The sequence below is a fragment of the Myxine glutinosa genome, chromosome 4 (genome assembly GCF_964187855.1).
Source record: "Myxine glutinosa chromosome 4, kmMyxGlut1.1, whole genome shotgun sequence".
Lineage (NCBI taxonomy): Eukaryota > Metazoa > Chordata > Myxini > Myxiniformes > Myxinidae > Myxine > Myxine glutinosa.
This window is the reverse complement of record NC_136264.1, coordinates 190,540,709-190,556,654: the sequence shown is the minus strand read 5'-3', so window position 1 is coordinate 190,556,654 and position 15,946 is coordinate 190,540,709. Positions and strand designations below refer to the sequence as shown.

At 35.1% G+C, this 15,946-nt stretch overlaps 1 protein-coding gene across 4 annotated transcripts in view; it reads right to left on the bottom strand.

Annotated features, from left to right (window-relative positions):
* Positions 1-15,946, bottom strand: part of LOC137425999 (laminin subunit beta-2) — a 217,698-nt gene that overhangs the window by 149,104 nt on the left and 52,648 nt on the right. For all 4 annotated transcript variants that reach the window (XM_078776822.1, XM_078776824.1, XM_078776823.1 and 1 more), the window contains exon 12: positions 10,514-10,686. In XM_078776822.1, coding sequence (XP_078632948.1) covers positions 10,514-10,686 — 173 coding nt within the window. The remainder of the gene's footprint in view (positions 1-10,513; positions 10,687-15,946) is intronic.

The window sequence follows — 15,946 nt, the reverse complement described above, 5'->3', positions numbered from 1 at the left end:
AGAAACATACCTTCACCCTTATAGTATGGTGAAAGGTACATGCCCTCCCCTGTAATTATTTTATATTTTCCCAACTCGTGTTTTCTCACAATAACCATTATTTATTTATTGAAAAACTTCACGTAGGTGAATTCTGATGGATATAATTTCATCATTAAAGGATATCATACGATTATCTTGGTCGGTTATCCTAAAATTTACTCTGTATATGGTTTTTCCTGACACAGGTATATAGACAAGATTTTTTGGTTCCATATTAAATTTATAACCAATCGGGGTTGAGTATGCACTGAATGAAAATATTGTATTTGTTCTTATTCCATCGTTATAAGCACCATCAATCAAATCACAATGAATTAATATTGAATTTATTCCGGAGGATATTTGGATAACATTATCACTGTAAAACGTCCCGTTAGTTTCAATCTTTTTTGAAGAGAAACCCAATAGCTCTCTGAACGAATTTTCAATCGTGAAATCAACTTTATAATTATTTTAAAGCTTAATCGTTGATTTTGAAGTGTGTTTTTGAATATCTATTACCATATTTTTTGGTTCATCACCTTTTTCTTTCATAAGGCGAGAGACTTCTGAAGATATTTGAGAAATCTCGTAAGCTCCGGGTGAAACGGTTATAGTTTTATATCCACTTCCTGGATTATAACTAAACTTGTTGTTTTTCTCTGTGATATTAAAAAGGGTATTGTAAGTTTCCATTGACAACAAAGAAGCCTCATATGAGGTAAGGGGGTCAAGTTGTAGTGGGTAAGGGAATGAAGCTGTGTAATCGCTCGTTGTGAAATTAAAACTAAGAATTGTGCTTCTCATCTTATTTAATATCTAATAAAATATCTTTGTATTGACATTTATTAATTATTTTCATATTCATCAACTGATCTAAAATGGCTGAGGATTCATTAAAACAATTGTTGTTTCCAGCCTTCTTACTACCTAACAACAATAATAGCCTATTAACTAATTGTGATGGGTCATTTGGAAGAAAACTAACACCTGAACCAAGCTTACTTAAAGCATCAATAATATGTTTCTCCTTCTCATTCTTCTAACTTTTACCAGCAACAGAAACTCCATAATCAAGTGCATTTAGCAACTCAATATATACCCTATCTTCCTCTCTTTCCATATCAAGTGGTTCCTCAAAATATTTTGAACCGCTGAATCTGGGGTTTGTTAGAAGAAACATTAATCTTGGAGTTAATTTAACATTTGGTTGAGTAGAACTCAAGAACATCAATTCATCATTAAATATCAATACCTTTTCTTCCACAAGATGGAACACTGCTGGTTCTTCTGTTGGAATGAGACCTGCTCTGGTTTTTGAATCTGCCAAATATTCATTGTTTTGAAGAGCTTCCACTACATAATTAGGGGGTTGATTTACCTCCTCAAGTTTCTGAAATAATTCTTCATCATTATATTCTAATTTTCCAAGTTCTTGTTTTGTTATCTGACTAAAATCTTTGAGCATTTGAAGTTTTTTCGGAGTAAATTCTACCGTGGGAACTGTAGGGTGTTGAGTTTTTAAAAGCGGTTTAAAAAATTTCTCTTGTTTTCTTTCAAAGGCTTCTTCACCAGTTAGTTTCTGTCTCTGTTTCTTCTTTATCTCTTCCTGTTGTTTTACAACTTTTGAAACCAACTCTTGATGTTCTTTAAATTTCTTGCTCTTTCTTCGGTATTCATTTTCTGTATTTATTTATTGAAAAATATCATTTAATGAATTGTAAAGGTCAATGGGAAAATTTTCCTTTTCTTCATCATTATAGTAAATGTGTTGAAATAAATCCTTTTCTTTAAATATTTCATCAAATTCTTTATTGGTATTAATACGAGTTGTTATTTCTTCTTCACTAATACTTGTATCTCTGCTTTTCATACGTTTGCGTTGAGTCTCCTCATCGATATCAAAACCGAATGATAAAATCTTAACTCCATCACCACACAAATGTTTAATAATTTGTCTCATTCCTTCAGGATTAGTTTCTAAAATCCCAAGACCATTAGATTTCACTTTATTTAACTCACTCCTACAATGTGAATATTTTGTAGAACCAAGAGAGACCTCCTCAAATATTTGACCTTCGTTCCTCAATCGCATATGTTCCTCCATTGAAATGTAGTAATAATCTTTCCCTTCTACTTCTCCTGGTCGCTTTGCTCTGGTTGTAGTACTCACAAAACGAATCATAGGGTGTTTTTAAAAAAAACTTACAATCTTTTCATTTTTACTATTCAAGAGTTTAGATTTATGAAAGTTCTTTCCAGAAGCAGATTTACCCACAAGGTTAATAATAATTGTTGTCATTTATATATGTAATTATGTTTAAAATAAAAATACATCCTTTAATATCTCATCTTGTTTCACAACAATATATTTATATTTTCCAATCGTGTGTTTCATATAATTTTCAAATTCTTTTTTACTACATAACGTAGAGCAATTATCTCTCCAAAAATTATTTACATCTATTGAATTTAACTTAAATAAAATAAAAGTATTGGCATTGTTTCTCATTGAGCGTCGAGGGAGTTGAAAATATGACTGACTAAGATAAATACAATTACAAGAAGAATGTCTCCCTCTTGTATAGTAGCTGTCCATTACTGTTTGGTTTCTCTCATTAACACAATCATCAAAGATGACGAGGTTCTTTTTTGATTTATCTAAATCTTGAGGTGAAGGTATATCATCCGTATTATCACTGAGAATACAAGTTATGGGTTTTGGTTTCGATTTTGATTTCTGTGTATCACAAAATAATTGTATTATATCTTCAATATTATAATCATTTAGTTTGTTTTGAAGTTTAAATAAACCGATAATGTCTTCCTTTTTAAGACCTGCATTAAAACCCTGTGAGAGTAGTTGATACTCTGGTTGAAAACTAGACTTTGTAAAAATTATTAAATTATCATAATCGAAAAAATTAGGACCAAGGAGCATCTTTAAAAGTAAACAGGTTTTTCCACATCCGCTTGAACCAACTATTAGACATCTCAATGAATTTGGAATGTTTTTATGGTTATTAAATTTTATCCTATTTTCCCAAATGGGTAAAAAACCATTCATTTATATATTTGGAAAACAAGTCATCTAACTTTTTTTGAGCTATTTTAGAAACTCTATATTTTATCCTGAGTTCGGATTTAATTTCAAAATAATTCATTATTTTATTTATATAGTATCTTGTATTAACATTTCCATTAAAATTCTTTTGAATAATAAATATCATTAAACCCTTATACATTTTCTCAATACAAATAGTCTCTTCCCTTGAAAGAAATGGTGTATTATCATCACAATACTTAACATTCATCTCTCTTATTAATCTTGTAAAGTAATTCATTTTTGGTTCTAATTTAAAAGAGTTAGATATTTTTTTATATTTTTTATTATCATTAATTAAAATTAAATCACAGAAAATACATTGTTTATATGAACCCTCATTATTAAGCCCTATTCTATCACAAGCTGGACAATTCTCTAATTTATCATATGGAGAGTCTGGAAATTCTAAATATCCTTCAGAACTTATCATATTTATATGGTAAATTTTTACTTAAACTAAACGCAAGTTTATTCATTAATAAATACAATGTTTCAAAGCACAAAAGACAAATTTCAATCAATCTCTACTTCGGTGAAAGATATAGAAAAATATGTCAAAGATGTTAAATTGAACAAAGATAAATATGGAAATTTTTGGGTAAAACCAGTTATGGAAAATAACATGAGCCCCTCTATTTCATTTAAAGGAAGAGCTCTAACTATACCTGGAAAGACATCCATTAAAGTAAATCTAACAAAAGTTTCTCCTCTACTCCTGGCAATTTATTCAAAGCTTGAAAAAGTGATTGACCACGATACTTTGAAAAAGAATGATAAGACCATCAACAATACTCGTGGAGAAATTTGTATTTACTTTAATAATCCAAAGGGTGTAGATCTAAGTAAAATGAATGATGTTAATATTTCTGGTGAAATGTCATTTCGTTCTATGATAGTTAGAGATTATTTAAAGATAACTTTTGATATTAAAAATGTAGAGATTGAATCCGTTAATGAAAGAAAGTATATTGGTATAGATGGAAAGGTTTTTTCTGCTAATTAAATATGAGTCATTACAGCAGTGAAGATTTTACTATTTCATTGAACTCGGACGATAGTGATGATAGTATTTCATTGAACTCGGACGATGGTGATGATAGTATTTCATTGAACACAGATGATAGTTATGATACTAATAGTTTGTGCTCAAATGATAGTTATGAGAGTAGCTTTATTGATGACTCTGAGTATGATTCTGAGTATTCATGTGATAGTTATGACTTAGATGATTCTGAGTGAAAAAGTGTTTTAGTTTAAGCACAGCGATATATATAAAACGGAGCTGTAAAGCTCAAAAGTGTTTTATTTTAAGCACAGCGATATATATAAAACGGAGCTCTAAAGCTCAAAAGTGTTTTATTTTAAGCACAGTGATATATATAAAACACCACGTTTTCTCACGCTATAAATATGGTTTATTGTGATACTTGCAAGAAGGAAGTAAAATATTATAAACAACATATTCTCACCGCAAAACATACATACAACATTCTTAACAAACTTTCCCCTCTTCCACCTAAAACAAAACATTGTAAGGTCTGTAAAACAACCATCCTCAAGAAGGGGTTTAAAGCCCATCTTAAAACTAACAAACACTTGTCAAAATTGTTTACTATTAAAAATACTGATGGTGCTTTCAAAAGACATATCAGGATTCGAATCTTTAACTTCAAACCTTCCGAACCAAAGTCTATAGTTGATGCTGTAGAAATAGTCAAACCTGCTGTTCAAACATTGATTAAAAACAACACTAAAAGAAATGAAACCACTTAAATTTTATATGGGGGTAAAATTAGAAATGACAAAGGATAAAGGAGTTATAGATACACCATACATGAGAACTGAGCCACACTTTATATCTTCATATCAAGATTTTAAAACATCAGGAGTCTATGATGAACTTATTAAACAAGAGCAAGATGTGGATAATTCAATCGTAGGAAGTGGATTCAATATAGGAAAAATTATTTACATAGACATTCATATTCTTAAATCAGATCCTCTAAAAGCTTCTTCTTACATTGATTTACCCAGTGTTATAAAAAATAGAAAAGCAGTTATCAATATCAAAAATAAAGACAATAAATGTTTTCTCTGGTCTATTTTAGCACACTTACATCCTCCACATTTTCATGATGAAAGAGTATCTCATTATAAAAAATATGAGAATACATTAAATACGAAAGATCTAAAGTTTCCGATGACTTTAAATGATATTCCTAAATTTGAAAAGATGAATAATTTATCAGTTAATGTTTGTGGTCTAACAGAAACAAACAACATTCAGGTTTTAAAGCTTTCTGACAATTGTAAACAACTCATATTAATCTTCTATATTTTAATTCAGACGAAAATTCACATTATACATACATCAAAGATATTGCTAAATTAATAAAACCACAAGTCTGTAAGAGAACAAATAAAATATATATTTGTTTGCGTTGTCTTAACTTCTTCAATTCACAAGAAAGATTAGATAAACATTCAAATTATTGTGGCGAACATAAATCAACGGTAATCAATATGCCTAAAGAAGGCTCAAAGATCACATTCAAAGATGAAAATAAAAAGATCAAACATCCATTTGTTATATATGCTGATTTTGAAAGTATTCAAGAAAAAATAGATACTGCTTCTCCAGATCCAAAAGAATCATACACAAATAAATATCAAAAACATACTCCTTGTGGTTTTTGTTATTATATCAAATCATCCGTTGGTGATAAATATAACAAGTTAGAGGTGTATAGAGGCTCAAATACCCCAGAGGAGTTTGTGAAACGACTAGAAAAAGACTGTGTTCGATTAACCAAGATAATGAGAGAAACCAATAAACCAATGTCCTTAACAAGTAAAGAAAAAAGAGAATTTAGACAACCAAAGGTTGGCTGTCATATTTGTGAGAAGAAAATTGGTGAAGGTCTAAAGGTTAGAGACCATTGTCATCTCACTGGTAAATATAGAGGTCCGGCTCATCAAAGTTGTAATATTAATTATCAACTCCCCTCTTTCATTCCTGTCTTTCTTCATAACAACGCTCATTATGATACACATCTATTTATCAAGGAACTCTCAAAGACTTCTGGAAGTATCTCAGCAATTCCAAACACGGATCAGAAATACATTTCATTCACAAAAACAATTCACACATCTCCTATTACTCATATCAGATTTCTTGATACATTTAAATTCATGGCAAGTCCATTGGCTAACTTGGTTCAAAATCTAAAAGAGTTTCCATGTCTTTCAGAGTATTTTTTAGATAAAGATTTTCTAACACAAAAGGGAATTTACCCCTATGACTATATGGACTCATTTGAGAGATTCAATGAAACACAACTTCCTTCAAAAGAAAATTTCTATAACAAATTAAACAACAGTAATATATCTGATAAAGATTATGTCCACGCACAAAATGTTTGGGAAAAATATAACATCAAGAATCTTGGCGAGTATCACGATTTGTATCTCAAAACTGATGTGCTTTTATTGGCCGATGTATTTGAAGCCTTTAGATCTGTTTGTCGCACTGGATATGGATTGGATCCTGCTCACTACTACACAGCACCTGGATTGGCCTGGAGTGCGATGTTGAAAATGACAAAACAAGATTTGGATTTGATAACCGATGTTGATATGCTTTTGATGATTGAAAAGGCAAAAAGAGGTGGAATTTCACAAGTCTGCTCGAGTAGATACGCAAAAGCAAATAACAAATATCTTCCAAATTATGATCCAACGAAAGAGAGTTCTTACTTGATGTACTATGATGCGAACAACCTGTATGGCTGGGCAATGTCTCAGGCTCTTCCTTATGGAAAACTTAGATGGGTAAAGGAAAAAGACTACAAAAACGTTTTACAAGATGTATGTATCTCTACACAAAAAGAATTGGATGAAGAAAAAGTTGGTTATTATTTTGAAGTTGATTTGAAATATCCAGAGGAACTCCATAACCTACACAAAGATCTCCCATTTGCTTGTGAGAAAGAAAGTCCAAAGAAAGAATGGTTGAGTGATTATCAACGATCGTTTGATATAGGTGAATCAACAGAAAAATTACTTACTACATTATATAACAAGAAAAATTATGTTCTACACCAAAGAAATTTGCGACAATATTTATCAAAAGGTCTAAGAGTAGAGAAGATCCATAGGGTTCTAAAGTTCAATCAAAGTCATTGGTTAAAGGGGTACATTGATTTTAATACACAAAGAAGAACAGAGTCAAAAACAGATTTTGAGAAAGACTTTTATAAATTGATGAATAATGCGGTCTTTGGTAAGACTATGGAGAATGTGAGGAAAAGACAAAATATCAGACTATCAACATCTTGGGAACAAGCATCAAAATTAATTAATAGACCGAGTTTTACTCGAGCTGAGGTCTTTACTGAGAACTTTTGTGCGATCCATTTGATTAAAGAGAGTATTGAAATGGACAAACCTATTTATATTGGAACATCAATTCTTGATTTATCAAAGTCATTAATGTATGATTACTTTTATAATAACTTGAGGAAGAAATATCAAAATGATGTTAATCTACTTTATATGGATACAGATAGTTTTATTTTGAAAATTAATACCAACGATGTTTATTCAGACATGAAAAGAGACATTAATATCTATGACACGAGTAATTACAGTCCAAAGAGTGAGTTGTTCTCTTCTAAAAATAAAAAGGTGATTGGAAAGTTCAAGGATGAATTAGGAGGAAATGTTATGAGTGAATTTGTGGGATTGAGGTCAAAGGCTTATGCTTATAAATACATTGTGAATAACGTTGAAAAGACTGATAAGAAGTTAAAAGGTGTAAAGAAAAATGTTATTAAAGAAACAATAAACTTTAAGGATTATTATAACTGTTTAACAACAAAGAAAGAAGAGTTTAGAAAGATTAATGGAATAAGAAGTTATAAACATCAATTATATTCAGAAGAGATAAATAAGAAAGCATTGGGGGCTTTTGATGATAAGAGGTTTATTTTAGAAAATGGAATTGATAGTCTCCCTTATGGTTATATAAGTATATAAGTGATAAGATATACATAAGTGATAAGATATATATAAGTGATAAGATATACATAAGTGATAAGATATATATAAGTGATAAGATATATATAAGTGATAAGTTAAAAAGGGGGGGTTGGGGATTTTAACGGGCTACCGCCGCCTTTTTTACTATTATATAAATGATAGAACCAAGTATCAACCAGACTAAAGAGTGGAGGTGTAATCAACCTTGGTATATAAATGGAAAACATAATGAATGTGAAAAATATCAAATAGGTATAATTGAAAAGGCAACTGGAAAAAAGTTCACAAAACAAATAAGAGAATTAATTTAAATACCGGTGAGTTGGGTAAAAAAGATAAAAATATTTTTGAGTGGACGGAAAACTTTGATGGTTGTCAGGAAAATATATACATTAATTTAAAAATGGTATGTGGGAGAGGAGGCGCTCAGACAAGAACATTGAGGGAGGTTTATCATTTTATTTTAGCTCAGTTAAAATATCTTGATAAAGAACCAAACTCAAACATATTTTTTGTTAATGTATTAGACGGTGAGGAGAGTTGTAGGAGAATTAAATTATTCCCACACATAAACAAATATTTGTAGGGTCGTTGTTTGAGTGGGTCAAAGATGATTCACCAGATGATATTAAGAGTAAAAGGTTAAAAGGTCCATAAGGTCAGAAGGATCACAGGTTCACACAGAAGGACCATTGTTTAAGTGGTCTAATGAATAAGGATAACATGTCAAAAGGTTAGAAGGTTCGTAAAGAACAGGGTGAGAGAAATAGAGGTGTTTAGGGGCAATGAGGGAATGGAAAAATTAACATGTAAGTGAATGGGGATTTGGGGTGTCCCAGAACCAACATTATTACACTACTCACATGCCTCTACGAACATCTACGATATAGATGGTGCCAATTTGTGCATACGAGTTGGTCGCTTAGTTCAGACCCATTCACATTGTTTCAGGATAGAGTGGCAACATCTTCGACATCGGTCTGTGTAGGCCTACTCTTTTACCCATTGCTGTTTTTCTTGAATATCGCTAGCTAATCCTGTGCCATCTGTTGATGTCTGGATATCAATTCAGCTGGGTACACTGTGTTAGAGCATCTGGTGTTGAGCGCCAATTCTGTAGAATGGTTCAAACTGCATCTTTGGATGTCTTCCTGTCTGTCAATTGAGCGGCAAGACTTTCTTTGATCACATGGTTTAACCTTTCTACTCCACCGTTGCATCGTGGGCTATAGCAAGCTGTGCGGCAATACTCTATCCCAGCATGTCCCGAGAATGTTTGAAACTCATACGAGACAAATTGTGGGTCGTTGTCGGTGATAATAACTTCGGACAGCCCCCATGTAGCAAAGAGCCTGCTGATAATTTTCATGATAGTTCTTGAAGTCACGACTCGCAGTCGCAGCTGCAATTTCTGGCCACATGAAATGCAGGTCATGCACTACAACAAGGAATCTTTCGATCTCGGGAGCAGCAATTACATCACCAAAGATGTCAACCTGATTCAGGCTCCACAGTTTGTCTGGCTAAGGTATGGGACTTTGTCTGGCTAAGGTATGGGTTGGAGTAGTGGTTGCACTGATTTCTAAGATTTCTCATTACTGCACAAGCTTCACAGTCCCTGATGTGCTCTTCGATACAACGGTCACCTCCAGGCCGCCACACCAAATCTCCACATCCTTCTTTTGTCCGCATGATGCATGGATGACCCTCATGAGCCATATTCAAAACATTCCTCTGATCCATATGAACACATGGGACCAGAGTTAACACGATTCGTGTATTGCAGCCAACATGGCGGTGGCCATGTTGGATCATGTATCCACGAGCCAAGTCACATGACCGTCAAACCGCTCATGTATCACGTGATTATACAAACATAACGTATCCCACTGATAGGATCGCGAGGACAGACCTAAACCAAAATCGAATCAACTTTTTATTTTTATTTACTGAACTCATCCACTAAGCTTTGTCATAACCCGTCCACAACTATTTGAAACATCATTCAACATATCATTTTGGCCCCATCCCTCAATGGTGAAGAATCACTTAAAATACAAAAAAATATCGTTCCCACATTTGGATGTTCACCAAAATTGAAAGAATTCGTCCTTGTCACACTCCCAACCTGTCCATCAAGTTTCATCCAAATCCGTCCATAACATTTTAAGATATCCTGTTCACAGTCAGACATGGTACAGACACACATACAGACAGACAGACAGACAAACATGGTTGGAAAGTTAACCTCTGTCCACCTTAGGTGGAGTCAGAAGTAACAAAGATAAGAAGTCGGCTTGGGGAGAGAACCAGGAAGTAAGCGATACAAGTCTCACGATACTGTACCAGGCATTGGCCGCAGTCCCTGCCCATGGCGTAGCGCTTGCAGATACAGGCTCCCGTGTCTCTGGTGCACGAAACCTGGCCCGGTACGGTTCCGAGGGGGTCGCACTGGCACGCAGGTGATGCGATTGGTTGTGCTGCAGCGAGCGCGAGGACAGACGACGCCACCTCATTTGCTGTAGACATTGAGGGGAGGAAATCAGGAGAAGAGGAGATGAGATACAGTACATTACCATTGCTTGTTGCCGATTTATATATTGTGGTTGCCGATTTGACCATTTATTCATGAAAGTCTAACCTGCTAGTCCTGCTGTACCTCCGATACTACGTTATATTTCATGTATTTAAAGTGTAATTCCATTTTATATCGCAGGGTTATTGAACTTTCATTATGATTTTTCATTTTCACAAGTTCATTAGGACTAGAACGAAGCAAGAACGAAGTAGAACAAGAACGAAGAACTAGAACTAGAACGACGAACTAGAACTAGAACGAAGCAAGTGCGATCAAAAATGGAGGCAGAAGCACCAACCCGATTAGCCAAACCCTTCGGCTGGACTTTACCAAGGCCGATGATTAAACAAAACAAGATATCGTTTGGCACAAAATATTGGACAAAAAACACGACCAGCAAAACAGGAATGAAACTAGAACGGCACTCGGTAGAGCCCCATAATTCGTTCTCTCTCAGCATTGATGCATTTCTGTATGATTTTTGTTCCCTCCCAGTTGAGTTAGACTTCTGTTCAATTGTTCGTTCTCTCCTAGTACGGTAGAACTTCTGTTCAATTGTTCATTCTCTCCTAGTATGGTGGGAACTTCTGTTCAATTGTTCATTCTCTCCTAGTATGGTGGGAACTTCTGTTCAATTGTTCATTCTCCCCTAGTATGGTGGGAACTTCTGTTCAATTGTTCATTCTCTCCTAGTATGGTGGGAACTTCTGTTCAATTGTTCATTCTCTCCTAGTATGGTGGGAACTTCTGTTCAATTGTTCATTCTCTCCTAGTATGGTGGGAACTTCTGTTCAATTGTTCATTCTCTCCTAGTATGGTGGGAACTTCTGTTCAATTGTTCATTCTCTCCTCGTATGGTGGGAACTTCTGTTCAATTGTTCATTCTCTCCTAGTATGGTGGGAACTTCTGTTCAATTGTTCATTCTCCCCTAGTATGGTGAGAACTTCTGTTCAATTGTTCATTCTCTCCTAGTATGGTGGGAACTTCTGTTCAATTGTTCATTCTCTCCTAGTATGGTGGGAACTTCTGTTCAATTGTTCATTCTCTCCAAGTATGGTGGGAACTTCTGTTCAATTGTTCATTCTCCCCTAGTATGGTGGGAACTTCTGTTCAATTGTTCATTCTCTCCTAGTATGGTGGGAACTTCTGTTCAATTGTTCATTCTCTCCTAGTATGGTGGGAACTTCTGTTCAATTGTTCATTCTCTCCTAGTATGGTGGGAACATCTGTTCAATTGTTCATTCTCTCCTAGTATGGTGGGAACTTCTGTTCAATTGTTCATTCTCCCCTAGTATGGTGGGAACTTCTGTTCAATTGTTCATTCTCTCCTAGTATGGTGGGAACTTCTGTTCAATTGTTCATTCTCCCCTAGTATGGTGGGAACTTCTGTTCAATTGTTCATTCTCTCCTAGTATGGTGGGAACTTCTGTTCAATTGTTCATTCTCTCCTAGTATGGTGGGAACTTCTGTTCAATTGTTCATTCTCTCCTAGTATGGTGGGAACTTCTGTTCAATTGTTCATTCTCTCCTAGTATGGTGGGAACTTCTGTTCAATTGTTCATTCTCTCCTAATATGGTGGGAACTTCTGTTCAATTGTTCATTCTCTCCTCGTATGGTGGGAACTTCTGTTCAATTGTTCATTCTCTCCTAGTATGGTGGGAACTTCTGTTCAATTGTTCATTCTCGCCTAGTATGGTGGGAACTTCTGTTCAATTGTTCGTTCTCTCCTAGTATGGTGGGAACGTCTGTTCAATTGTTCATTCTCTCCTGGTATGGTGGGAACTTCTGTTCAATTGTTCGTTCTCTCCTAGTATGGTGGGAACTTCTGTTCAATTGTTCATTCTCTCCTAGTATGGTGGGAACTTCTGTTCAATTGTTCATTCTCTCCTAGTATGGTGGGAACTTCTGTTCATATGTCCACTCTCTCCTGGTATGGTGGGAACTTCTGTTCAATTGTTCATTCTCTCCTAGTATGGTGGGAACTTCTGTTCAATTGTTCATTCTCTCCTAGTATGGTGGGAACTTCTGTTCAATTGTTCATTCTCTCCTCGTATGGTGGGACTTCTGTTCAATTGTTCATTCTCTCCTCGTATGGTGGGAACTTCTGTTCAATTGTTCATTCTCTCCTTGTACGGTGGGACTTCTGTTCAATTGTTCATTCTCTCCTGGTATGATGGGACTTCTGTTCAATTGTTCGTTCTCTCCTAGTATGGTGGGAACTTCTGTTCAATTGTTCATTCTCTCCTAGTATGGTGGGAACTTCTGTTCAATTGTTCGTTCTCTCCTAGTATGGTTGGAACTTCTGTTCAATTGTTCACTCTCTCCTGGTACGGTGGGACTTCTGTTCAATTGTTCGTTCTCTCCTAGTATGGTGGGAACTTCTGTTCAATTGTCCACTCTCTCCTGGTATGGTGGGACTTCTGTTCAATTGTTCATTCTCTCCTGGTATGGTGGGAACTTCTGTTCAATTGTTCGTTCTCTCCTAGTATGGTGGGAACTTCTGTTCAATTGTCCACTCTCTCCTGGTATGGTGGGAACTTCTGTTCAATTGTTCATTCTCTCCTAGTATGGTGGGAAATTCTGTTCAATTGTTCATTCTCTCCTAGTATGGTGGTGTCGCGGAAGTGGAGGGTGAGACTCAAGACGCCAATGGTCGGAAACAGGTTTTACAAAAGGTCACAACTTTATTAACTGGTTATTCACTTGATTCCATTTACCAAATAATACCGCATTATTCAATGGCTGAGATTAACTCTTTTCCATGGTCCTTTTCGTTCGGCTGATGTTCCTCCGCCATGGTCCCGTTCGTCAGAGCTCCTCGCAGCAAGTCCTCCTGACTCAAAGTTTGCTCTTGGTTATATGGGCAAATTGGAGTTAATCCTCCGTGCGCTGAATGTTAATCCTCCGTGCGCTGAAGCTCCTTGGTCATCCACAACCGCCTCCCTGCTGGGGAGGTTCTTCACCCTCTTTGCATCCCGATGTCCAAAAACAAATAGTGCGGGCTTGGGAATGTGTGTTAGCCCGGGGTCGTAATAAAGGTGGACAAAAGGACTCCCAGCTTCGACAGAGCGAGATACATTCCTGACATTCTTACAACCCCCTGCTAGTACCTGCTTCCAACCAATGAGTTATACTGAGTTACAATCAATGAGTTACATTTCCACAATTCCCTCATCTTTTTGTTTTTGTTTATATTAACCATTAATCTAAACATCAATAAAAGTAAACAATCAATCACTACAAGTAAACATCAATACAAGTATAAGTAAATAATCAATCACTACAAGTAAATATCAATACAAGTATAAGTAAATAATCAATCACTACAAGTAAATATCAATACAAGTATAAGTAAATATCAATACAAGTATAAGTAAATATCAATACAAGTACTCAAACCACAACTTTGGTAATTACATTCCCTTGGGCATACACCGTCATCCTGCAAGAATCACAAAACATTTCGTTGGTCATTGACTCCTTCCATATTGTTCAATCTATTGCATTTGCATCACAAATATCTTTTCAAAACAACACTTCACCATCACCAAGATACAACAATTTCACTTCATTTTCAAGTTTTGTAAAGCATCTGCAACATCTGGCAAAAACGTTTGCCTCCACACAAATGTTGACTCTTTGTTTGAAAGGAAGGGCTGATCACTTGTGTTTGAATCCAGGTATGAAACATTTTCTGTCTTCATAACACCTGCACTACTTCGTGTAGGATTTCGCTGTTGTGGTAACAGTGCGGAGTCATAGACTGACCCTGCTCTCCATGTAGCATTCTTGCCACTTTTGCTGTAAACCATAATAATTCCTGAACAAGGCCTTCGCCCAGTTGTAGTCGACTTGCCTCTTCCCTCATTATGAGTGGGCAGCAAGTATTGGTGTGACGTTGATTGGCCAGCAAGATGTGGAACAGGGATGCCGGATGCATCCACAATGATGTTGGGACCATGGTGTTCAGGTCATCCATGGTCCATACCATGAGCAACCAGCGGAATTGTGCACAGCTGTTGTGAAAAGGCACAGCCATTTGTTTGCAGCTCCATGCTGGCTCCCCGCAAGTTGGTGAAGTAATAACATATGTTCCCGCATTTCACAGAGGTTGCAGGTAAAATGTCGTTGTCCTGCAACTTCTGATGTGATGAATGTTCCAAGTCTTCGAACAAGAGTAAGTGATCGCCTTTCTTTCATATGTTGCAGTGTGATCCAGGCAAATGGTCACATAAATTTCCTTGGTGAAGGTAAGCATTCATCTCCAAGTTACACGGGAGAATGTCTTCATCATTCTTTGAGAAAGAGGGTGTATGCCACGATTAACTTCATTTTTTAGCCACAAATTTTCTTTCTCGAACATCTTCCCAATTCCGTTAGCAATCCCTCCAAAATGTGATCTCGTCTTATCTTTATGCTCAGTCATATCTGAATCTGCTTTCCGCACACACTGAATCAGATAGGGTACATCTTACCATGAAATCAGCATAATCATGTATATCTTCCGACAGTTTCACATTCAACAATTTGTTGTTTTTCCTTAACTCAAAAAGTTATATTCATTTATATGCGTCACACAAATAATATTCAATCAGGTATGTATTTTATTACTAAACTAAGAATAGCATTGTATATGATTACAATCACAAACGGGAATACCTAATTCCCAACAACAATTTTTCCAAACCAACAAATTAAGCATAATGTATTATTACCATAATTCCTCTCCACTTTTTCTTTTCTCTCTTTTTTTTTTTTTTTTTTTTTTTTTTTTTTTTTTTTTTTTTTTTTTTTTTTTTTTTTTTTTTTTTTTTTTTTTTTTTTTTTTTTTTTTTTAACAGTGTGTCACTCGTGGTGATATGAGTTCATTGATATTGTAATTGACACAACTCATAACATTGTCGTTATGCCATTATCTTAATTCAACTGTTTATGTCGCCATAAAAGTCTTCCTTTTCTGGTTCCACATTTCTTTCCTCATTTGTCACTTCATGTGTTATCATCGTGTTGTTGGTTACCTTATTCAAACACACCGTCACTAAGGCTTTCAAGCAAGCCACCACTAAAACAATTGCCAATATAACTACTAAACCAACAAACAAGTCTGCTACTCCTTGTATATATTCATATCTATGACATAGTTATATGTCGACGACATTTAACATTATATACCAAACTAACAAGCTTCCTAAAAGGTAA